General features: G+C 42.1%; 1 protein-coding gene across 4 annotated transcripts in view; it reads right to left on the bottom strand.

Annotated features, from left to right (window-relative positions):
- vti1a (vesicle transport through interaction with t-SNAREs 1A) overlaps positions 1 to 26,809 on the bottom strand; it is a 119,717-nt gene that overhangs the window by 15,953 nt on the left and 76,955 nt on the right. For 2 of the 4 annotated variants that reach the window (XM_022191751.2, XM_022191750.2), the window contains 2 exons: positions 26,707 to 26,777; positions 22,655 to 22,727 (listed from right to left, as the gene is read on the bottom strand). In XM_022191751.2, coding sequence (XP_022047443.1) covers positions 22,662 to 22,727; positions 26,707 to 26,777 — 137 coding nt within the window. In that variant the 3' untranslated portion in view covers positions 22,655 to 22,661. The remainder of the gene's footprint in view (positions 1 to 22,654; positions 22,728 to 26,706; positions 26,778 to 26,809) is intronic. The other 2 variants (XM_022191749.2, XM_022191747.2) reach the window with 1 other exon arrangement.

The following is a 26,809-nucleotide window of genomic DNA, read 5'->3' as shown; positions in this document are numbered from 1 at the left end:
AGTGAAGAATCGCGAAAAAAAATGGGAAATGATAGGGGGCAACAGAAAGAGAAGAAAAAGAAGAACTTTGAGGGACCGATGACGACAGCCCGAGTTAATCGAAGAAGAATTCTCCTTCAAATTATTTCCTTCCTTCCACCATTAAGAGGTAAACTCATGTGGCATTCGCTCTCCATCTCAGCAACAGTGTGGGTGTGAGGCACCACAAGAGATGCAGATTGCTGCTTCACCTCTGCTTTCCTGTGAACCGCGGTTCAAAAGTCAAGGGGCATCTGGGTTGCTCTGGGACTTTCGGAAATAAAAGAGACAATCCATATTTGCAGCATCCACTTGTGAGATCTCATGAGGATGCACAGTGCTTGACATAGATATAGAAGGAGGGAGTTAATCTGAAGCATGTTAACATTATTATTCAGAAGGGAATTTGAAGGTAGGCCTTTTTAGAAAACAGTGTCAAATGTGCTTAATGACACAATAAAAAGCTCAGTCTTGGGGACATCAAAGGACTTTTATTTGCAAACCAAATATCGTCCAAAAGTAGCGCATGTGGTCATGCCGATTCCCCTGGTCAACAGAGGTCCCGATGCTGACCGTGAGCTGCGCATTAAGTCAAATAATCTCCATCTTGCAGTCTTACATTCTGCACATCACAAGCCCACTATGGAATGCTATGGGAAATTCATGGGGGAACTGTCCATCAAATATTAATGATCTAGTCGAGCGAAGTGGGTTTTCTTACTGTTTTTTTCCCCTGGTATCTATGGTCACTGCCACTCTCAGAGACTTCCCACAAGAAGCAAACCAAAGAGAAAAGGAGAGAAAAGAAAGAGGAAAAAAAGGGCAAAGAAGGGAGAGGAGAAGGCAAGAAGGGTGCATGGGTGTTCAATATTTTCTTTTGAGAGGCCAGAGTCTGGTTAGCTTCAGTGCAAGGAGAGTCTTGATACACAGGTCCCAAGGTGTAAACACAAACTTGTACGCCGTTTGTGTCATTGTTTTTCCTCTTTCTCACACTTCTTTTTGTTGTGTTGTCAGCTGTTGAAGAGGGATTCCTGTATCCAGTGACACAAATGTAAAGGCAAGGTGGTTTTTTACTGACATTGAGCTTTTTAGTTGCCTTCCTCCAGTCTTTGTAAAAAGCTGAGGGGAAGACATGACTGTAGGAATCGAACTGATGGCTGGATGTGAAAAAAATCCAATATTTCTGAGCAAAATATTAACTTCATGAGAAAAATAAATGCTTTTTCTTGAACAACCTTTGTGTCTCGTGGCTGTGGTTCATTGTAGAAGTTGCAAGTCAGACTGATAGCATGAATACAAACAACAAAAATACGAGAAATATCACAACAAAGCCTGAAACAAATGCTATCACGTCAATATTCAAAGCCTTATTAAAAACAACACTGTCATGGAAACATTGAATTTGCTCATCAATGGAGCCTTGTCTCTGTCTTTGCCACAACCCTCACAACACCCCCCTCCCTGAAATACCAACACCCACCATCACAGCAGAAGTGGAAATGCAGGGTCAGCAGCGTCCCCTCTGGCCTTGCTGACCAACAGATATTCTAATAATCACCTTCCTTCTGTACTGTCAGGCCTGCAACCAATGGATCCCTCCGTCCTGCCTTCGCCCTCTGTCTTTACTTATACTCGGGGCTTTATGGAGCGGCGCTGCTTCGATACATTAAAACTGCTGCCCCATGATCAAACGAGCAAATACCTCCCGGGTCAGCAAAGGGCTACCCCACGTCAGTTAACAATGCAGCATTTAAACATCAGTCGTATGCAAAGCGGCCGATACACAGGGGAGGAGATGGGCGGCAGGAGAAAGCAGAGAAGCAAGGCCTGGACTGGAGAGATAATGAGCGCAGGAGCACACAGGAGAACATCAACAGCTATTTAGCGGTACCGTGTCAGCTCCTACACAGCTTCATGATGAAAATATGAGATGTGAGGCTCCATCAACATCACAACAGCGATGACCTAATCATGGAGCACATATTTATTTTGAGCAAAATGCAGACTCAGTATTAATCTATTGGTTCTCGGATTTGATCAAAAAAAAATTCCATTTGCTTTGGAAATCACAACTTGCCGAAAAACTAGTTTCACCAATTCTGAGTGAAACACATACTCAAAATTGAGGAAAAATGCTGTCACACTATCCAAACACTTTACCTCCATCACAGATGCTGAAGCAGTTCTGATCAAGTTGCCTTCACTGGCTAATTAAATGAGGCAGGGAAGAATAACAGATTAGTGTCAGTTCTAGCAGATATTTATTTTACATCCATACAGCATGCTCTTGCGTGTCTATACATGGCCGTAAGGATGTAAGCCCACACACAAAACATACAAGCACAGGTCATGTTTACACATGAACTCATAGCACACACTCAAACCGATGTCTGTGGATGTATAGCCGGCATACAGTTGTCCTAATGGAAGCTAAAGGTCGAAAGAACCACTAATGTGTCTAAAAATGTGTGCTCTTACATTTTTGACAAGAGTAGCATGTACCTTTTTTAGTTTGAAGAACCCTTTAATCACGAACCTCAGGGTTGAGGAGGTGAAGAAGAGATTTTTTTTCTTTCCAGCTTATCCCTCTCTCCCTCTGCCTACTGCTTGGTTAACCGACTGACCTGCTGTCAAAGGAGCCTTTGTGAGTGCGCATTGGCGGAAGGCCAATCAGATCCTCTGCCTCGTCTGTCTCAGAGAGGAAAATGGCGCCCCTGGTATGCCATCAGCGGCAGAAATGTGCAGACAGTCTGACTGCTGAGGCAGGCTTGGCTTGCTGTGGCCCTTCCAAAACTATGCCGGAGGAATTACCTGTTTGGCCCACAGCCAGAGGGACTCGTTCTGCAGAGGCTGGTGGTTGTTTATCTATTTATTCACTTACACTTCGTGCACACGGGCACTTTAAAAAAACATTTCGGCTGCTTAACATCCACTTCCACAGGTTCTCCTTTGAACCACACAGGTACATGGGATAAAAGCCTGTTCAAGGACTTTAACACACAGCAGAAACAATCAGTTATATGACTAATGCTTCACATCTTTAAACAAAACCTGCACAGAAATTTTACTGAATAACTCCTAAGCTATATCATATCTCTTATATTCTTCTAACTACTGCAAAAAACATTTAATTCTCACCGATATGTATCTACTAATCACTCATCATTTTGGCAACAGTGAGTAGGACATAGAAAAACTATTTACTGAACATTTTCTATACTTTTTGCACTTTCAGCATTTCTGAATTTGTCTCTTTCTATATACATATACATATTCAGATTACAAATATAAATAAAACTCCTCATATGATAACTTACATGATATAGTAGTTGTGAATATGCTCCAACAAAATAAAAGGCAATAGGGAGTGTTATGTAGGGGTATATCTCGGGTGAGTCTGTGAGAACTTCTAACTGCAAAAATAAATCAGACACCGCGGCAAACACAAACACTACACAACAAGAATACAAGTTCTGACAAGCTGTGCTTTACACTAAACAGAAAGCAGAATTTGCTCACTGTACAATCCCTGTTCATTTCCAGTATGTAAAACCTGCCAAAGACAAATACGACTGCTCAACAAAGTGCCACTTGTGACACATCATCCGAGCAAGCAAATGTTCAAACTCCTGCTTCAGAAACAAACTTCTGACAGCGGGAGATGATGAAACAGAGCAGATCCCAAATTATTCTCGCGCTCCTCAGAATCTGCTAAAGCTGCTGCAGCCTGGAGCATGCCCCTCACCCTCCCCCTGATAGAAAGAGAGAAAGTAAGGAGAGGGCCAATGAAACTAGAGAAAAGAAGGTAGAAGAAGTGCAGATGTAGGAATGCTTTACTTTTTAACATTACTTGAGAGGGTTGCAGAGAAAACACGAGACCCCTCTGCTGTTTACCTGCTGTTGTAAGTATACTGTCAGCAGTGCTGTAAATAAGCACAAACCAGAAGTCCATCTCTCTTTAAAAGTTCATAAACACACACTTAAATGCACAGACGCAAACATCTCCGCGGGCACTGTGACATACTGTACGACCACATGTCAAATGACACACTCAGTAGGTCATAAACCTCCACATGTTTAGACCCAAACAGAAACACCATTCTTGGTAGCGCTCACGTGTATCTGCGAGCTCTGCGGGGGGAAACCGGGAGGACAGTGGAGACTTGCTCATTTCACACTGAGAGGTGAGCCAGGGAGCAGCAACAGAATCTCACCATAAAACATGGAGGGAGTGGAAAAAGAGGGGAGGAGGGAGGGAGACTATAGCGCATGGTATAGTAACCGCCACCTCTTCTGGATTCCAGCCCTTCTAGCCTTTCTCACAGTTATCCATTATCATAACCCCTGTCTCAATGGGCCAGTCTGACACATAAACCCCCTTCGTCTCACCTCGACTGGCCTCACGCTGACATGAGCAAAAGTGGGGAGAAGTGAGGAAAGCTGACGAATCAATCACAGAATTCTTCGTAGTTGACTTTTGCATTCCACTGAATAAATATTGGGATGTTTACGGTGCGAGAACTTGTTTGAATTAGTCTGAATTAGTTTAAATTGAATTAGTCCTGCCTTGACACTTCTTTTAGTTTCACTTTAAGTCATTAATCAGGTAGTCATTAGTCACCTGACAACTCAGAAGTGCAAGACCAAAAACTGCAACAAAAGCTCACATTGGCCAAAAAAATGTCTTGTTGGTTTTAAGCTGGCAGCTCGGATCTCTTCACATTTCGTACTTCAGAAGTCGGGGGCCTTTTTGAATTTAACCCTTTCAGCTCTGCAGCATTATCAAAGTCTCAGGTTCTCAGGAGGGGGTCCACACCTCAAACAGAGCCACTGTCAGGAGAAATAACCCTCACACCCCTCTCTCCTTCATTTGGGTTAAGCGCATCAACTCAAGCAGCCCACGCAAGGAGAGGCAGTTTAGCGAAAGGGGGAGGAAAAAAAGGAGAGGAGTGGGGGCTCAATGGGAGGGAAGGAGGAAGGAAAAAGAGTTGCCCCGACAGGAGAGTCAAAAAGAGAGAGAGTAGGGGGGGAAAGTTTTTAGCTAGACCATCACACACACATCACAGCACAACATACATCAAGTGGTAAATTAGGTAAGACTTTCAGATCTTTTTTTTTTCTGAAGAAAACGGGGTCATCAGATAGATCCACAGGGCTCTCATTTGTCAAGTGTTCCAGTGACTGTGCCATTCTGAATCTGAAGCGGATTTCACGGGTTATTCTATTCTCGTCTGCAGGCCACAGTGGTGTGTAAAATGAGAGGGAATGCTATGTTTTGGGAAATCTAATTTGAGGTCCGTGTTTGTTTTCCCTGCCTTATTTTGCAACCAGGAGGCTGGCTCCGAAGCAGCACAACTCTCTCTTTTCCCCTAGTTTCACAACAATGTCCAGCACCGGCATCCAACAAAAACCCTTATACACAACTGAGGCAAGGACAAGAAGCTGACACGGGTCTCTTTTGCTCTCCTCATCAGCGGTCTGTCTCTGTTTTGCCACAGAATTAAGCAGACGGTTAATTGGCAGGTTATCCACCGTGTCACTGGAACATATGCACGGATGCGTACATATAGATATATTTTTAAAAAAACACAAATATTAGCAGCCATCTTTTGGCAGCTAATTGCAACGTGCTCCCTGTGGGAGGAGAGAGGGGTCCTCTGTCGATAATTAATCCTTGTTTAAAAAAGTAAATGACATTCATTAGCAGGGAATCGAGCCAAGTGCCATTATTTACATGGCAATAATCTGGAGCATGCTGGTGGCACTCTTTTAATGTTACAGAAATAACTCTGGGACAGGGGACGAGTACAGTTGCTTTCCTCCCTTTTTTTCCGTGTCTTCACACCCAGGAACAATTAGGCCCAGGCGAACAGATGGGGACGCCTCTGAGTGAGAAAGCTCCTCTGAACGACTCTTCATCTCCTTCTTATCTCACTCCCTCATCCACATGCACTCAGGCATGTGCACACACAGGCTCTCCCTCACACACACACAACAGTTTTCACAGAGAAAAGGACAGTGGCTTTCAATATTGATGAAAAGCAAGGTTCCACACAGTTCTACATGGCAAATGTCACCTCTTTTCTGCCAAGACATCTGTGTTTTTCTCACCATGTTTCCTATTTATGAGTTAAGTTATTTGTTATAATGAGTTATCATTGGTTATTACTGGGGGGTTTGTAGACTAGAGCGCGCTTTGCATACGTTTGCCGACCAAACACAAAAGCTATATATATAAATATCACTGCTGAAGCTGGCATAATGATCAAAATGTTACATAATGGGCCATTTGTTGCACAACCCCGAGGTTTTCCACAATGGTACCAGTGTCTGCACAATGTACTGTTAGGGATGTACGCAGGAATGGAAAGCAGTGAATGCAGGGACAAAGAGCCAATACCGATCACAAAACCTTAACAACTGCATGTTTGTGTTTTAAAAATGAGAAAAGCCATAATGAGAGAGAGAGAGAGAGAGCGCGAGAGAGTGGTAGTCAGCAACTTTACTGCTGTATAATCAGCTTTGCCTTGTATGATTTAAAATATAATTCAGTTCACAGTTCAAAACATGCTGTATTATTTACTGCACTAAGTGTAAGTGTAAACATTAGAGTATAATTATACACACTACTTTTAATACGGACCCCAAGAAGACAAGTTATTGCCAAGAGTAACAACTAATGAAAATTTCTGATTCACTACTGCATGAACGCACTTTTTTATTGTCTGTAATTACTCTCTGTTTGTGACTATAAAGCATTTTGAGCATTTCTTCTACAAAAGCTGCTGTAAATAAATGGTTGTTTGAATAACTGATAATGAATTGGTAGAAATTTTTGGTGTCAAAGTCAACTCTGTGTCACTTTACAACACCTCGCCCCTCACTTAATCCCTTTTCAGGATCATTATCCCTGCTGACCTGAATCCTGACGGGGTTTCTCACTCACCTGTCCAATATCAGGCAGCAGGTCACCGCCATGAAAGCGAACACACCTGTTATTGTGCAACCTGTTACCCATCTTTGTCTCGCTAAGTACAATGATTAAGGTATCAGTCCTTGGGGAAGCTGGTGACAAAAACAGAGGAGATGGCATACACACAGCCTCACGGTTTCAGCGTGCCCTTAGCCTCCTCCGTGGACACAGGGGATAGTCCCTGAACCCTCTGGCCATGCTGTTAGACAGGGAGTGCTCCATCAGACAGTCTAGCCCTCTCCTTTACCCATAAGATTAGGTAACCTTGCCTTGTGTTTGCTGACACCAAGGTAGCAGCCCTGAGCCCCGTAGGGCCTCCTCCCTTCATCATATTCTGTTACATCTCCCCAACAATGGAGCCTGTCAAAAGGACAAACACTAATATCTCCTCATCTGCTGCTTCGTCTCACTGCTAAATCTAAATCCATCTCTAAACTTGTGAGATGCAAACAAACTAAACTATGCTTAAAACAGAGCACAGGGCAGGTTATTGCTCTTTCCATAACTACTGAATTAATGAATGGATAATGGCTCCCGTTCTGTAAATGTAATAGTTGTTTCCCAATTGTGACCAAACTTGAACTTAAGACTACTTGCCCTTTTTTCTCCCTTGATGCTGATCAAATGTCAGGCTGTTATTTTAGTTATTGGGAGGACTGAGACCTAGCCTGGCCTTTCACGAGCCAAAGGGAAACTTCCGAGAAATCCGATAAAATCCAGGGTGCGGGTCCTGCTAACTCGTGCATCCAGCTAGCCCCACTTCCACGACCTGCTTTCCTTCAGCCACTCTTCACCAACCCCCAATCGATCTGCTTATCTCCCGAGATCAAAGGTTTGCACCGCCGTTGTACATTTAGCCTCGGCTGGGTCCTCCCACATCATGTCTAAATATTAATGATAATAAAGTCTCACACCCATCCCTGTGTCAGGCAATTACAGCCAACATTGATCCTGGGCTCTCTGCTCCAATTAGAACTCACCGCTCGTAATGCGTCCTGGCACATCAAAGGATAACAGCCATTGATCCACTCCTGGATCTTAACGTTTACTGTTAGGAGAGAGGGAGGAGGATGTGGCGTGGCAGAGAGGGAAAGCAATATTCTGACTAGAGAAGAAGAGAGGAGCAGAGAAATCATTTTATCCAGCAAGTCAGGTAAAGGAAGTGCTGAAACTCAGAGGGTAAGGGAAGGCAGAGGGGGCTCAATAATAATGGATATTCTGAGAGTTTAGAAGGCAACTAGCATCCGGTACCCTGGAAAGACTCCTTCACAACAGTGCAGCTATGCTAAACACTGAAAGGTCTTCTCTGTTTTAGTCAAACACAGACTTCATCGCTTTAAATGACGAAATATGCGTGGAAAAAAGGCCATATTTATTAAACAAAGGTTTTCATAGTTTCTGTAGTTCAGACACCAAATCACCAAGAAACAAATGAAAAGTCAATTTATAAAAGGTTCAGCTCAGGGACAGTAAATCCTACACAGATGCCCATTAACCTGACTCTCGCAGGCAGACTTTTAGCATTATGCCTACTTCTAAATATCGATGACTGAACTACAACCAAACTTAATAAACAAGAATAAAAAAACTCTGGAAATTTCTGATCAGTCTTACACAATCTAAGTCTCAGTGGGAGTCAAGAAAAGCTCCAGTGAAACATGAGTTATCATGTCACCTCCCACATCTATATCTTTAGGCCAACTATCCTTGACAACTGACCTTTTCGAACATTGTAAAGTTGGAGGAAAGCAAAAATTTGAAATCACCGTACAGCATGAGGAATGGTACATTATAACGTTCTAACGTTCTACAGCAAAACATGCTGAGAGAGAGAAGCAGGGTAAAATACGACCCACTGAGTCAATAGACAGCAACACGTCACCATTAAACCGGGGACATTCCTTGCACAAATGAAGCTACACAATCCCACTGTTGACACCATTATTTGACAGGGCTTGTTGTTATGGCGTTTCTCCACTAGACTGATAGCTCTGATAGTCCTGGCCTCGGCCACGACCTCACAGCTGCCTTTGTCACTGAGCTGGAGGAAGGCTTGTCCATCGCTCTGGGCTACAATGATACTCTTCATGGTGCCATAATACACTGAAACACTGTGCAACTGGAATGCAACACAGCGGTTTGTATACCTACAATTAATTGACTAACTGTGGCTGGCTGCATGAGGCTAAGCTGAAATATGATGAGGAAGAAAGTTAAAGGAAAAAAAAAACAGAATGTGAAAGACAGGCACAACGTAACTGCACAAGTTTAATTATTAACAGTGTTGTAATAGCGCTGCCATCCGTCATGAATCTTGAAATGCATACTGAATGCCAATTAATACCTAGACAGGGAATGCGGACTGTGGTCTTGGCATGTTGAGGTTCATGAAAAGGCTATAGCAGCAGTCTGTTCTCATGTTTGCAGTATTATGCAGAGCTACACTAAAAATTTACCACAAAGTTCTCAACTGATAGCAACCACTTCTCTCATAAACCAGATGTTCCATCACAAACATATATATTTTTTCAAATGCTAAAAGTCAATTCACCCATTTTATTGTTCAGAAGTAATTTATCAAAATCATTCTCAGTAGTCTGTAAGCCCTTAACACCTTAACCTTTCTTTCCGTATTTGTTTGTGTATGATATTTTTCCCTCTTCTCGACCCACTGTCCTCTGGCTGTGGTAACCCTCACTATTATACGCTTTGCTAACATAGTGCTTTGCTTCAACTCTGTACCTCAGGGCTGCTACGATGTAATTAAAGATTGGTGAAATGAAACCAGTGTTTAGAAATGGTTTATGTCAAGTCTGTTCTCAAATGCTATACCACAGGGGAACTTTTAGATGGGTGTGCATCGACGTCTTGTTAAATAAAATAGAGTCTTGGCCCTACGACTCAGGAAAAACATCTAACCAACAGGGCCTCAATAGGAGCCAAGTCAAAGGACGAAAGCATGTGTACAATAATAATGCGACGGTAACGGTAGGAAAACATTTGTTGCTGGCTGGAATATCGGTCTCCTCACATGCGTGTGATACTCGGCGATGCGTACAGGTCAGCTGAGGAGAATGAGGGGATTGGCGGGCTCCACAAACAGGCTGGGAAAGTGACACCAGGATGCTAGGCCAAGACATCAATGTCCTCACAACTTCCCTTTAACAGTGAAGCAATGTTCGCCCTGGCGCCATCAGCATACGAGGTGGGGGTTAAAGTTTACACGATGGCTGACAGGATGTACGCTCGTGACCCAGCAAACACTTAGAAAATAAACAAAGTGGCTCTAAGTTTTCAAAGCCAATGGTTTTCAGGATTTAGAGGGATAGTTTAGAAAGAAATTAAGATATTTGTGTAGGGGGACCGTAAGGGGTTACGGCCTGTATCTATCAGGCTAAGATAGGGGCCATGTGCAGTTGTTCTGATGCTATATGCTGGTCTGAATTTTTTAAAGTGCCCTTCATACTCTAAAATGGTTTTGGACAATGTTACTTCTCTTGGATGTTTGACCTTCACAGTGTAGAGTTAGAAATGTGCAGACTTTTACATTAAAAGACTCTTTCAAATGTCCTCTGCTGAGAGTTTCTCTGACTTTAAGATAGTGCCTTATGTGATATTATTCCTGGAAGAATTTGTGATATCACAACCGGTTTTGAATCTAATCCTGGTCCAAAAGGCATCTTATACCAGTATAAAGTGGAATCTTTTTAAATTCTGAAATGAAAAACATTTGCATATTCATTGAATCTGAGGTTTTCAACGAAGGACGAGGCTTAGCGTTTATTTTAAGACTTTCTGACCAGGTATAGAGCTTTTTATTGGAAAATCAAATGAGATTAAAAGTATTAATCACAGCAGGGTATTTTTTATTCTGTTTTTGAATCAAGTGTAGAAGGTTTTTTAACAAATTCTACTTGCAGTATGTGTCCAAAGCATGTTGAAAATGTATTTTTGGCTGTACAGAGACACAAAAGCCAGGATTAAAGCAAGCTGCATATATAATCAAAAAAGCATTTTTATCACTTTCTGCTTATATTTTTTAGCTCAGTTTGGTGTATATAAATTTTGTAAATTTCAATTTTTGGGGTGTTGCCTGTAGCACAGGAAACAGTGCTCAAAAGACCGTAGAGAGTGGCTTGATGGGTCAGCATTTTTTATTTTCACACGCCCAAAAGAACTCTGGCAGATGCAAGATGGGCAACTGAACTTTTGGACTGTGGCAGAAAAGCGTATGTGTGTGTAAATAATATTACTTGTGTTACTTGTACACTAGAGGGGTATGCAGTAATAAAAAAAATAATAATAAAAGAAAAGTTGTCAGTTGTCTGGCTTGTGTTACTGTCCACAAAAAAAAAAAAGAAAAAAAAAGTTCTGGCTGCCAAAAGAAAGAATGAAAAAAAAAATGGATATTTGCTAACTTTTCGGTGTTATTCTGTGAGCAAGGCTGTTCATGCTGAGACAGATCACGATGAGATGATGTTGACCCTTGGGGTGCAAACTAAGATCGCTGTCGCCACAGAGACGTGAAGATTGTGGTGTGAGTGGGGAAGTCTTCTCTACAGCTGGCAGCAGGCCTGGCCTAGCACCAAGGTGCTCAGCCAACAGCTCCTCTCCGCTGTCACACCCCCCTCCTCCACCTCTTCCTCTACAGCCTCCTGGATGCCAGTCTGCCTGGCTGGTGTGGTCCAAACAAGACCCAGCCATCGGGCCAAAGGGGCAATGGAAACGCTGCCAGCTGGGCCAGCACTTCACGGCCGAGCACCACTCTCCAAACAAACAGTGCAATGGGCCAGAAGCCACGGGCAACATGGAACCTGTCATTACCAGCCGTGCATGGCTGGTTCACTCCCCAAAACCCAAGCCAGGCCAACGGCTTGAATGTGTACTGCACTTGACTCTCACAAATTTCTCAGCCAGGGTTTGTCATAAGAGAATCCCTTTATCAGAATTATGCTGGATCATCAGCATGTCTCTGTATATGTGACTACTTACTCCTCACAAATTATGTTGACTTTAAATTTTAGCACATTTTCAAACAATAACTTGGATAATTTTGAAGCCATGAATGACAAGTACAACTGTTTACATACAAGTGAAAAAACTTGAGAGTGGAAAGATGGTGCCTGCCAAACAGTCTCTTGGATTAACTGCATACCGTCTAATTATACAACCTCTAGAAAACTTCCGATGGTCCCCAGGCTAAAATTGGACACTTGGGCATCGGGCCTCTCTAGGGTTTTCTCCACTGATCAAGGTTCTACAGGCCATTGTGGCATAACTCTGTTTTGTCCTTACAATTTTGGCTACAACATATGATGCTTTGAGGCATCCATCATCAAAAAAGGCTGTTTCAACAACGCTAAATATGAATTTGTCTGGGAGGACTGGTACAACTCAAGGTCTAAGCATCGCTTTCACTGGAATGCACTGCTGAGACAAAGTCATTGAGGGAAAGATTAATGAACAAAACAACCTCTGTCACAAAGTGACTGTCTTGTACTCTACACCGACAGAATTATTTTTTCAGTGGATGTAGGGCCATAATTTGGTCATCTACCTCCACATAAAAACATACTAGACATCTTAGGGTCTACAGACTGCTGCTTCTCAATGCCTGAGTCACTGCAAAAACCTGTTAAAATAACTCTGTATTTGTGTCTGTCTTTAGTTTTTGTCACATTTTTGTCAGACATCTCACTCATTCTGTTGCAGCATTCATTTTTCAAGTAACATTGATGCCAAAGACGCAGCAAAGACACGTACTGGCTAACATACTAACTAAATGCATCAACCTAAACAGTCAGAGGTTCCTTCTGTTTAGTTGTACAAATGTTTTCTACAAAACTGGGTAAAGTACATGAGAAGAGTTAATATAATAATACATAAATAAAATATTAGAATTAAACAAGCTGTAATGGCATTTAATACATAACAGCCTATTGGCTGACCTATTACAAACTCTGAGAATGTTTTTCATTGTTTTAGGATTTTATTGTTCAGACGATATAATTTCTCGTAATTAATTTATCTTAAAGTTTAAAGTTAAGAAGACATGGCATATACTGGTAGATAATCAGAATTCATATACATCTATGTTTTTATATTCTCTTTCTGCCTCTATGATATTTTAAAAAACAACAATATTTTATCTATTACTAATTATGGTGTTAGTCTTTTTTTTTTTAAATTTCCTCTTTGTTAAGCACTGTAGCTTTTTTAAAAGCAAATCAATTGATTGTATGTTCATTTATATTATATATCTTAAGTATTGCAGCTGCATGATCCAATAATGTTTTTTCCTAGTTTAAAAATTACTGAGCACTCCTAAAGCTCTGCTGAATCTAGGAAGAGTGTAGTGAATCTTTGGATAACAGATAATAGCTGCAGACCTCTATTTCACTATCATCTGAATTACTTTCACAGCGCTTTCACTACAATTCTACTACAATCACAAAGCTAACATTGTCAAACTGACATTCAGTCTATTGGTCAAGACCGACCAATTAAACTGATGGCATCTTTTTTGGAATATCACTCATTTTCTAACAGGCAAACAAATCTGATGTGGCCCAACACTGCCCAACATCAACATTTGTGGTGATCTATTGCTTTTATAGTACCATAAAAACTGACAGAACACTGCAGAATGAAAAGGGATTGTAGAGTATTTCACTCTTTTAGGTAGTTATTTAAATGTAGTTCAGTGTAATGCTTCAAAAAGTGTAAAGGAATTTCACAATTTACTACGACTGACTATTGAAACCACTGAACATAAATGAAATGATGAGATGACTCGAGACTAAAAAGGCAAAATTTCTCTTTGCACTTTGTCATCTCTTCTTTAGTTGTATTTTTTTTCATCTGAGACGTTTGTATTCTGTCAGCAGCGAATCACACCAATTTTCACATGACAATAGGAATTGTGCAACAATAGCCGACTGCATTGTGAGATTGGATTTGGCAAATAAGATCTTTTCAAAGCCCTGTTTTCCACAGAACTTGTCAAAACTGTTGTGTTTTACACATCATGGAATGCCCTTCACAGCACACACTACCAAACCAAAGTTAGGGATCGGTCTGTCCTTTTGCATTCCAGCCTGTGGGATAGAAAAGTAAAATGCAACACAAATTCTATTTTTGTGTTTAATATAAAAGCACACAAGGTTAGACACTTTTCACTTCAAGAAGGGACCAATATTGAAGTATTTTGACGGGGGCTCCTGATGCCTACGAAAGCCTTGTCTTACGACCTTTTCACTTCTTAAAAAAAAAAAAAAAACTCGAAAACTGTGGTCTTGCTTTTATTGTTTTGCCCATCATGATAAAGGGGATCTTTTATGCCATCAACAACATGGCAACGTTGTACTCCCTTTGTTTCATTGCACCATCCTGGGGGGCTGTTAGGATGAGATACAGACATTCAGAGGCACAGTAAATGATTGATAGGTTAGAAGAAAATATTAAGAAGAAGAAAAAAAGAGTCAAAATTCAGCATTTGTAAATATTTCAAGCTCTTGCACCCTGTCAAAGAGAGATCTGAGAGGCAACAGCAGCAAAAACTACACTTAACCATCTATCCTCATGCAAAAAAAGAAACCCTAGACCACTGACTTATTTTGTTGGGATTAACACTGTTTGGAAAAACTACTTAGATATCTTTGTTAGGAATAAATCTACACCCGATAGCAATCTAGAACCTTAAGTCCCATTAGTTATAGTTTAACATTATACTATCAGCTGTAATAACATAAATCAGTGCAGGTCAAAACTGCATGAAGATAAAATCCTAAATATAAGAAACAAGAAATAAAATAGACAGTATTGAGACGGTGAGAGGAAGAAATTAATAAGAGCTGACCAAAACCAAAGGGAAGGTATATAAAGTGGAAATGTTTGGGCAGAAGCCACTTCATCCTGGCAAGTAATGCAGCCCGAGTGCAACTTGTCATAGCAAAGGGATCGTGCGTCCTGGCATGGCTCAAGGTGGAATAGTGAATTACAGGAACAAGTACATCGTAAACCTATAGGAAACAGAATAGCCCCTTTTCCTCTGTGACACAAAAACTGGCATCGAGTGATGTTGTGGCATTCCACAAGATTCCAGGAAGCTGTTGCAAGGTATGCCCAGAAGTATCCACAATGGCTTGCTGGGAGGGAACAGGAGTCAAAGAAGAGACAATGTGATAGGTTCTAATTGCTTCAAAATGTCCTGAAGAAGGCCCCCTATTATCTATTTAAATCGGCTGATAATGGGAGGCTAGGAGGAGGAGATGGAGAAGGGGGAGGTGGGTGGGGGGCCCAGGCAGAGGGTGAAAGCTATCCTCTGCGCGGCTGTCGCCTCATTATTTTCCGTCTTGACGGACGCCCGCGCTCAACCCCTGGATGAATGGCCCTGTGCTGAATAAGTTATCGCCAGACACACAAAGGAAAGAGTGCGCTCCACAAACAACACAGCACTACTGCAAAGCGTGAATCTCTTTTTCCTCTCCTTCTCATTCCCCCCCACCCCCCACCCCCCCACCCCCCCACCCCCCCCCACACCCTCAAACCCACCACCCTTCCCCCTGCTCCCTCTAGACGAAAGGCAGGGCCTGCCACAGACTGAGATCTCACCTGTAATTTCTACAGAAGCTCACAGTAGGTGGGGGAAAAACATAAGGGATATAATAAAATGAAAGGGAGGAAGAATACAGGCATCTATGTTTGCTGGAAAGATATATACCGCCATTCCTCCATTTTGTTTCATCTGTCCTTTTTGTTTGTGCAGCTCCTCAATAAAGACAGGGACCTCCTTTGGACAGCATCTGAGGATGTCTGAGAGGATGTTTTTTGTTCTTAAGACAAGGCCCACAGCATGATCATTGAAAATGTTTTGGTTTCATCTGATGTTTATTTTGTTTCTGTTTCAGTTGTGTGGACTGCTGGGGCTTGGCATATCAAATCGAGATCACCTCTATACAGTGCTCCCATGGTGGGGGGGTGGGGTGGGGTGGGGGGGGTGGGGTGGGGTATTGAGAGGATTCCCTATAGATGCTAATGGGACCTCGGGAATACTGACAACAGGAAACGGTTCACTCCCAAACGATTATGGCGACGATGTGCTTCACAGCAGCCAGTTCCTCTCCCCTGTCATCAGTCAAAAGTAAAAGTGGAACTTTTGGACAGGAGAGCCTCTTTCCCCTCTGACGGGTAAATCAGAGGGTGCCGTGGCCCGACAGGCGCTCGACGGCAGATCAAACAGGGCGGGTACCCTTGGAGTGACACCTGGAGCCACTTCAAGGGATGAGAGCGCCACTGATCTCCAGTCATCTCGTCAGAACGACAGTCTGTCAGGGTTAAAGGAGGGGAAAAAAGAAGCTCTATCAGCTAGGATGGTATGAGCGAGGTCGAACGAAGCATCACCTCAATGTCGTGGCAGGTTGACCCTGGAGCATTTGGAGAAGTCATGGTACAAAGACGTTTTTTTTTGCTGAAATGCTGAAATTCAGTCATGATGCTAGTTCTAGGCCTGAGTGAGCCAACTGTGAACATTAAACACTCATTCTGTAGTTTTGGCTTGTTGTTCTTGGATTGTAAATGCCATCTTACTTAAATTCCATACTTAAAGCAAGCCGTCTGTCTTCAGCTCTGGCATATTTATACGATTTGGCTTTTTTAAAAAAAAGAGAAAAGAAAAGAAAGGACGTCTTTCCCATCACATGTGGAATAACTAGATTTCAGCTGTGTCCTGGCCTATCAAAAAAACAGAAGCCCACTATGGGCTGGATAATAGAAAGAGGGAGATATGTAGGGAGAAAAAGGGGGCTTTGGCAGCCAGTTAAGCGAGTCAATCCTCAACAGACAAATGCATCCCTTATATAAAACAACAACACGTCTTTGCCCTTGTCAACAACCCCTTCCTCTACAGCCCAGGCTTGTGTGTGTCTTTTTCTTTCTGCAAAAAATGTCCCATCAGCACTCTCTAATGGGCGAGGTGTAGGAAGAGAGAAAAAGACAGAGATAAAGCAGGAGGGAGAGTGAGCGAGAGAGAGGTGGCAGTGGTGCTTGTCTGGCTCAGGAGCAGTGAGTAATGAGGCTGAGGCGCACCCTGTCATTGTCCCAGCAGCAGCCTGTAGCCACAGACACACACATATAGACACACAGGAATAATAAAAAGTATCGCCTATCTCAAAACAAGACACTTATCCGACATTGAACACCTAAAGAGTAAAATAAGAAAAAAAAGTAACAAAAAAGTAGCTTAATATTATGACATATTTATTTAATATTTTGTCTGTCTTACAGACAGACAGTAGTAGTAGTAATAGCATTAGAAATGACCCAAAATGAACCCTAAAAGTATTTACACAAAACCCAGCAAAAGCTTTTGTACTGATACTAGCAGGGCCCTTCCAGCACTACTTCCATCAGTAAGAACAACCACCATTAGCACCAGATTTCTTTAACACTATGCGAACATGCTTCCCTAGTCCTCTGAACAAACCCAGCAACAGCTGCGCTCACCTTGATATGTATAAAGTTCATCTCGGGGTTGCAAAGGGGGCAGATACGATTCAAGCTTTGGCACTTTGCTCCTTTGCCAGAACAACAACAGACTGGACATAAAAAAAAATAAAAGACACAGAACGCTTCCCTGGAGGGAGTAAAAAAGGCCAGGGATAGGACTGACCCAGAGGGATGCAGCAGTATGGAGGGGAACAGTGGGTTGAGCGCTGTGGTAATGATGCCAGGCTGAACAAATTGCAAAGCAAAGGGAATGTGTTTAAATGTAGTACATGGAATTATCGTGGCAGCGACATAGAGAGGAGATCAGAGAGAGTGGGATCCACTGGGAGTGATCTGCCACTCTCGGGACAAAAAACATGAACCTCGGCTACTGTGATGAGTTCAGCTGTAATACAAAGTAAAATAGAATGCAAAATAGGACAAACAGGCCTTACAAAAGGACATAAAACATACTCCAATACTCTAGTAAAATGTGAGTGTGCAGGATTGTAGATGCATTCGATATATAAGTAGACGGATATGATGGCAGAAAGACTGGCACTGTGCCACTTAACTCGTTCTTCACACACACCCAGAGCATAATACGCTTGTTTTGTTCTCTACTCTTTATCCAACACAAATAAATAAACACAAATGAATTAAAATACAAAGAAAGTGGGAGGGAGAAAATAGCCGACTCCTTTCAGCATCAATTAAGCAAATCAAATCTTTTTGTTCAACTTCCTAGCAAGACTTCAAGAAGGCCCCAAGACTCCGATCCCACCGCAGTTCACTAGTTGAGCTGAATTCCATTAATTATGCGACCTAAATATCTCAGTGGTTAATATTTCAGATAGATGGATACAGAGACAGAGAGTATATATTTGCCAAAAATAAAGGAAAAAATGCACAACTTACAGATCTTACAAAATAAATTAGTAAATAAAACTTCTCCTCTCCCCATGCTTTTCTGGGACCGTGCATTTTGGTCTCTTGGCCCAAGATATTGTTTACATGTTGCTTTTAGTGAGCCAAGCAAACAAGGGAGAAAACTTCACAGTGAATAACGCAAGCAAAAACTTTAGATTTTCCTACAGGCATGGATGAGTTGTAAATATGCTTCTCCTGCCAACAAGTCATGAATAGGTTTAATATCAATTTCTGAAGAACTTTAGTGTAAACAGGACTCAGACGGCTGTTTTGAGTTAGTTGTACCATATTTGTACTGAATTAGCCACATGTAAGCACCGTGTAGAATCAGAGAAGTGGACCTGGCCACACATTAAGATAGCCTGTCAAGACGCGGCTCAAGAAAGGAAGTTCGGGTCTTGGTAACAGTGCAGCCGCATTAGCCTGTGAGCTACCGCATCGTCTTCACGGCAGCTTATAGGCTGATCTCTTAATCAGTGTCCAGAGTGTGCATGAGCTGTCTTCTGAAGGCTGAGGCGCTGTCCATCCTGCCTGCCCGTCGCTACTGCCAGTCCCAGCCATGAATATGGAGCTGTTCTGTGGCTGGGAGCTTGCTTATGTTTTCTGTCTGATATCTAGGCCCCATTCCCATTTCAAAGGGAGGTCCACCCGGGGCCTTGACTTTTTGATCTGCCTGGCGACTGAGTCGACCACCTGCATGTGGGATCAGCTGCCAGCGAGAGCAGACAACCCCTCTGCTTCAAAATATACATCCTCCCCCCCTCTTCGCTGCTTCATTGCCCTTCACCGTGCCCCCTCCCTCCGTGAGGCTGCCAGGAGCCCCAGCGGTCCTAACTGGGTCTGGAGCTGCATCCCATTCCCAACTGTTCTGACCACAGAGGGTGAGATGCTCGAGATGTTCAGAATAGCAGCAGGAAGGATCTAGCTGCAGCCAAACGACCATTTTGCATTTAAGAGAAGTCATAGTGTCAATGTGGCAAAAATACTACAGAGGACTTATTAAAAGGTCTGGTCTTTTAATCATGGCTAGTGATCCACACTGTGAGCCCCTCCCAATGCTGAACCTACATATATGTCAAACTCAGTAAAACTGTGGAGTGACCTGGTCTGAACTGATGACATGTGAGAGCGTCTCCATTTGCGAGACTCGTTATAAACCCCTGACACAACCAATTAACAGCACCTATAACAGTGGTTAATACTAATTACCCTCACTGGCAGTGATGAGTTTCACAGACATGAATTTGCAACAACTTGTTGTCAAACAAAGCCACAGCTATTTGAGGTGTGCGTGTTTCTGATTGTTCCTTACAATAAGTGATATTCACAGAGTCTGTAAGTTAATTGCCTTTCTTGAACTATGACAGCTCGCTTAATGAGTGTCTAATTGTTTCTCAGCTGGGGTGATAGCCACCAGACCATAAAGACATTTCAAGAAGAGGTGTGAGTTTAAAAGGAGCTGCACAAACAATGGAAAACGACTTCCTTTATCCTGTGGATCATAAGAAACCCCTCTGCTACACACTCGTGTTTGTCTGTGTGGCACAGCAAGGGCCACAGTCTTCATAATCAACTTCAAAACTGCTACTGTTTGAATGTACAGTATCTCATCCCTACCACATTTTAATGACAAATACGCTATATATCTTTGTTTTATTGATGTAAATCAATAGCTCTGGGATACAAACAAATGCAAAATATTAGCTTTCAAATTTAACTAATTGTTGCATTCATGCAAAAAGAGAAAACATATGTATGGAAAACTGTGCAATTCAGAAAATTGCATGATCATTTGTGTCCACCTGTGGTTTGTGTTGCAAGTTTAGACGTCCTACTATGTAATAGCAAAGTTTACTTCATTTACCTATTTGCAGAAGTCCGCTACACACCACACTACAACTGTAGCTGTTACAAACAAGTGGAGAATGACAAAGCAAATACCATTCAACCCCTACAACAACTCCAATTGCTTTGACATTGGCTAACAAATACACAATTAATCAGAAAGCAGTAAACCGGTACGAGGAGGCGTGGGGTTGGGATAATGAAATGAATGGGGGAAATGAGGAACAATTTCCTAAAAGTGAGGTGGGAGGAGGGGATATCATTGAACTATCCTGAACTTCATTTTTGCTCTCAGTTCCGCATCTGTGGCTATAAATGACTTCCGATTTGATGTTTCCAGTCCACAAGCTTAGAAAAAAAGGGGAAAAAAAAAACACTCTTTCTTTTATTCAAACAGCATAAAAACAGAAAGAAAAAATATGTTAAAGAAAGGCAGAGGGGGGGGCTGTATGTTGCGGTGCTCCCATCAAGCAGAAAGGCGGGCAGTAGTGGAAGAGGCTCGCAGCCGGGCCCCACTTTGGAAAACCCTCATAAATCCTGATTTGAGTGGGGCGCTAACCAGAGGAGCTACAGCACATCAAGAGGGGTGGGGGATGCTGAAGTGTAGGGAGGGGGGGGGGCGGCAGCATGCCTCTTAAAATGCTACGTCTGATTAAGTCTTCCCATTAGGTGACAGCTGAACTTTAACATTAATATGATAATATTGAAATAAGTGCGTGTTATTTACTTCAGCACCAGAGAGGGGTGGAGGGAAGAGGAGAAGAAGGCGGAGGGAATGATGAATGATTTCTGGACAGCTTTGGGTGACATGCCAGGCGAGTTGACCCCCCCTCCCCACCCGCCTCGCTCCATCCTCCTCCACTTCCCATAATCAGACTTGACAAAATGGAGACATATGCAGAAATATTGGTTACAGTCGGCGTCACAGCCCTTCTCAGGCCTTCCCACTCTAGTATCTGCCGGCCGCCCTGTGAGCCGCCCTCCAAATTGTCTATGGGCACTGAAGCATCTATTTCAATTGGCACTTCCTTCCTGCCCCAGGATTTTACATTTAGTCTGTGTCATTTACATATTACTCTTAATCAAAATCCACAGCGGGCGACAAGGAGAGGGGAGGAAAAAAATAAAACAAGAGGGAGCAAGAAACAAAACCGTGGCGTCACGGTTCAGGGGTAAGCACACAGGCACTTTATGAAATGGAGATGTGACAAGACATTACGGTGTGTGTGTGTGTGTGTGTGTGTGTGTGTGTATATACGGGTGACTGTGTGCGTGTGTATGTGTATTAGGAGGCGGGTGCATAAGATAATGCAAGGCCTATTGAAATATTTGCGTTTCAATGCTTGTGTTTGTGTGATTGTTGGGGGCTGTCTTGTGCATGAAGTAGCAAGTGAGAGAGACAAAGACGGCAAGTTGGACATGGTTGTAAGTGCATTTTGTGAAAAACAAAGGCAAAGAGAAGAAAAGAATGGAGACATGTACAGTGCGCACTCGTCCTTTTCAGCCTTTTTCTACAGGATGTAATAGTGGACTACTCTTTTCTCAGTCTATCCAGGCACACATCAACAATACTTTGGCACTTAACTAAACAGCCATTTGTCGGCTTAGTTAGTTTGTTCAGACACTGTTAACTACTATCCTGACTAATCGGACTCAGAATAAAACAACAAAGGTTTAAACTGTAGAAAGAGTACTGAAATCAAAGTTCCTGGGCATTTTAATGATCCTGTCACAATTTTACTGACTGTGGGCTCTTTTTCCATTGGAATATATAGTCCTGCAGAGTATTCTGTGCAATATGACATAGTTAATATGCCATAAACTATAAAAAGAGAATAATTTATTTGATTACTTAAAATACAAAACTTGAAAAGTGCCCAAAGGTGTCACTAAATGTGGGAAAAAAATAATCTGTTTCCATACTGGATTCCTATCTGATCTGTGTAAACGCTGCCTGCAGTTTAACACAGTTCATGTGGAAACTCATTGAAATTTGTCCCATGTCTGTTGTGCAGAGTAATGCAGAATCTTTGATTACAGAACGTGTTTAGAGCTGTTCATTTTTGTGACATTTTATGACATTGCATACAAAGACGAAAACGCAATGATTCTTTAGTTTTTTTTGGGCTCTGATAAATTAACTAAATTTAAAGATAATATGCTTTTTAAACACACTGGTGGATTTTGGGGTTCAGAGAGTTCATATCGAGTATTTTCTCAAGTAGTTGTTTCATAAATATTATTCAAACAAAATTCAACTTTGACAATCACCACTAGTCATTGCAGAAAAATCAACAATATCATTTATCTTAAAATGCAGAAGTTCTTGAATCATTCATCCTCAAGCTCACAGCACTGTTAAAGCACAATGTACATAAAGAGGTGCAGAAACAGTGTCCCTACCTGCCTCTTACCTTCTCAGCATGCCGGTAAGGATGCGAGAACTCTTGCCCAGGTTGGCGTCTGTTTCTCTCAGCTGGAGGGACAGAAAATAGGCTTTAGTTTCCATTTTGAACAAACAACTGAGCCACATTATAAAACACAGTCAATGAAAAGACTATAAGGGTCAAAAGTAAAGAATATAAGGTAATTATTATAGGAAAATGACTCAACTGATCAACTCATTAAAAAGTTAAAAGACAGAAAGGCGCAAAAGTAATTTCTTTGTAAACTTTTGTGACTGGGGAAACTGGAAATGAATACATTTTATGTCTGCAAAAGCCAGTTATTAGACTAATACTGCCTGCATATACACTTTTCACAGCCTCGTACAACTGGCCTTAAGGCAAAGTGCAATTTGAGAGAGACACCTCTAAAGTTTGACACTTTTCACCCAAAGTCACTGGTTGCAAGGTACAGAGATGAATCAGAGATCCTTTGATTAGAAGCCTCCTGTTCCACCTTCAAGTTACTGTTTTACCTGTCTGGAGACAAGCCTCTACAAAACCCCCCTCTAAACACACTTTTAGAGTCACTTTAAAAAGCTGCTGATCTACCAAAACATAAATAGCTCCACTTCACATAAAATCGATGTTTGCTTCAGAATTTTTTGAGGCCACAGCGTATAAACTGGTAACACTGTGAGCTGTTTCAATGGCAGAACATCTCTAAAAAAGAATAGTCAACAGCACATTTCTATTTAGTAGGACATGTCATTCAAATGGCCTTCTGCTCATCTTGCAAATATTAGAATGAAGTAGGAAAAAGAGTGAGTGGCGGCTTTACTTTTGACGTGCATAGCAAGCACTGGGAGTCCTTGAAGGCACCCTTGAAATAATGATCATGGCTATTCAGGACTAATTGCCTTGGATATTTCCCTTTTCTTGCTCCATTTTCTGTCTTTTCTCTCTCACTGTCTTTTTTTTCCCTCAGGGGTCATAGGAATGTTTTCATTCCACTCTCTTATCAGACATTGGGACTTTCACAGCGAAAAGGATTTGGCAGAGATGTTGCCAACAAGGTGTGAGTGTGAAAGTAAAAAAAAAAAAAAAATGCTGACACCGCACTGAGTGAGCTGCCACCAACGTCTACCTGTAGTCGCATTTCTGGAGGATGACGGGGGAGCATGGGGAATAGTCATTGCAGAGAGTTTCTCTCTATAGTCAGCAGGGAGTCATTCATCTTCATCTTTCTCTGAGATAATAACTACTTTCCCAATAAAGTCACTTTCACTAGTGTGTTGTCATCAGTGCATTACACCCTATTCCTTTTTGATTTTAATTCCTCACTTTTGCATCTCCTCTTCCAAAAAAAAAATCCTGCCTTTTCTCTATAATAGTTGCAGCAACACTCTTCTCCCTGTTTGTTCTGGCTCATCTCACAGTCATCTCTCTCGCCTGCAATTCGCCCTCTCTTCGCACCCCTCCTCCTTCACTGCTACTTTCTTCCTCTTTTTCCATCTTTCCTTCCTACCCTCTGGCAGCCCGGGCTGGTGCGATGCAGGTTGCCAGAGCCAAGGATACATGTGGTACAGGGTAGGAGGTGGGGGACCTGGGGTTTGGGCCCTCTGGCAAAGACAACAAGTCCAGCAGTTGCCTGATGTCTGATTCTACCCACAGATCTGTCCCCTAGACACTTCACACTTTCTCCCAAAATACATCTCTCTCTGAATCACTCCTTCTTTCCTTTCCCCCCTTCCCTCTCTCTCTCTCTCTCTCTCTCTCTCTCTCTCCACAGTCTCTCACCAATCATCATCTTATGCCTTCCTCCTTAAACTGAAATGGAAACCCAACAGAAATTTTAGTGCAGTCGAGCGTCTAAAATTAACCGTGGCCGCCTATATGGAGAGAATGAGAGGAAGCTGATTGTCCTAACTTTAATATTTTATGTACAGCTCCAAAACAGAACCCCATCCAAACATACAGTCTCTTTCCAGGGTCAAAATACAATAATATGCCTTTACCATTATCATAAATTAAAGTTAATTTGCAAATATAATTCAAAATAAAGACAGACCCTTTCAATATAGAGTAGAAAAAGAAGGGTGTCTGGTAAAGAAAAGGGAAAAGTTCAGCGTTAAGGATGAAAAGTGCAAAACAAACTTGCAAATTCCGTTTGGAGTGCTGAAGTTTGTAAGCTTACTGAGTATGATAACGGAAAAGAAATTATTCACGTATTCCCTCAAATTATACAACTAATCCTCTTCATATTCATTCTGCTTTTTTCATTCAGTTAACTTAATAGTTTAGATACTGTAATTGTTTCTCACTTGAGTTACAGCTTCCTGTGACTAGTTGTGGTAAATAAAAAGGTTATGCAGGCGGCTAGCAGCTTTCAAGTGCCCTCAGTGATTCAATTCATGCTGCCGAGAAACTCAAAAGCAATGTTAAGATCACGTGCAACAGGGTAAAGTGGAGTGTGTCGTCAAGAGGACAAGCCTGGCAGTGTGACATAGTGAAAATTTATGTACATAATGCCCATTTTGTTACCTGAAATTAGCAATACCTGAACTCAAATTTGAAGCTTGAATTATATATACAAGGATATTACGTAAAAAAAAAAATTGCTCCCTGTCAGTCTCTGTATATTTTTTCTATATTATATTTTCTATATTTTTATCTTATTTCATTTTACCTCCACTTTATACCCCACCCTAATATTCTGTGTTGTCTTATTGTTAACCCCTCCATTAAATATCCATGCTGCTCTAACAACTGAATTTCCCTCCGGGGATTAATAAAGTCAGTCTAAGTCTAAGTATGAGCCAGACAGGGGATTGTTTAGACCATATTCTTAAATCCACTCAGGTGTTTCAGAGTTGGGAGCATACTGCTCTGACCCTGTGTGGAAACCCTCTATTGACTTGTATTTGTTCCATAAAAGCAAGACAAAAGGCCACACCTCCTGCTGAGCAAAAGGTGTGTATTTGTGTGTGTGTGTGTGTGTGTGTGTGTGTGTGTGTGTGTGTGTGTGTGTGTGTGTGTGTGATTTTACATGTGTCTGTATGTTTGTGGCTTTATTAATGCTAAAACTATAACTGAAGTATCTCCCTCTCTTTACTGCAAATGAGCCATTAACCAGTGCTTCTATCCTGTGTCTTTACATCTTGGCTTCTTTTTACTTTTCTTGTGCCCCACAAACTGCCTTTAAAGCCCGCAGTGTGTGTGTGCATTTGTGTACATGTGGTGGGGAGGGGGTTCAGCAAAAAAGACTCATGGGAAGAAGGGAGAGAGAGAGAGCAAAAGAAAGAGAGAGTAGGTACTCTCAGTAGACACTATGGACCATTTTGAAAGGAGATGTTTGATTTCCTTTGAAATCGCCTGCGCGAGGCCCACTGCCATGTTGTGATCTTTAAGCATTCTGCGTTGAGGGGGCCAACAGGGCTGGGCCCCCTTCCTGTGCTTGGTCTTTTCTGTCTCTGCCTACCTGTCTGTTTGGCTGGCTGCATGTAAGGAGGGGCAGCACTAAGGGTTGGGATGGTGGGGGGGTGACTCTCTGAGGGAAAGTGGGAAGAAGAGAGTGAAACTGGAGAGGAGTGCTGAGAAGTAAAGGAGGGTAGGCGAGGAAGGATGGCAGGTGGCAGAGTTAACCCCATTCAAGTGAGAGGAAAAAAAGAGGGGGAGTTCTGGAGAGAGGCCACAAGTAGGCTGATTTTACATCACGCAATGTGGAAAGACATGCTCTACATTTTACTTCTAATTAAGCAAAAGAAAAACATTTAAATTCAAATTGTGAGGTGATGCCAATGGCTAAAAATATCGACTTGAACGCTAAAACAGTGCTATCTATAAATAGGCACATTAAGTACCTTCTCAGTACAGTTCTACTGACTTTGTGTGTGCACGAGTGCAAGTATGCTGAAAGCGTGCAGAGTTTGGTTTGTGTGTTTACTTGTCAAGTCATGCAAACAGTGGTAAGTGTTGACTGCGCTGCTAACCAGTCGTAACACCTTTCCGTTTTGCAAGCACTTGTTACAATAGATTTATGAGTGTAGCAGATGACAGGTGTGCACTCACCCTTTCTCTGGCTCTCTGGATCTTCTCACGATCGGTGTGCAGGTTGGCAAGAATCTCCTGTCCCACTTGTTCTGAAAGAGACAAACATGCAGTGTGAGGAAGA

This window comes from Acanthochromis polyacanthus, chromosome 19 (assembly GCF_021347895.1).
Source record: "Acanthochromis polyacanthus isolate Apoly-LR-REF ecotype Palm Island chromosome 19, KAUST_Apoly_ChrSc, whole genome shotgun sequence".
NCBI classification, from domain to species: Eukaryota; Metazoa; Chordata; class Actinopteri; family Pomacentridae; genus Acanthochromis; species Acanthochromis polyacanthus.
The sequence above is the reverse complement of the archived record's forward strand: the minus strand, read 5'-3'. Positions and strand labels throughout refer to the sequence as shown.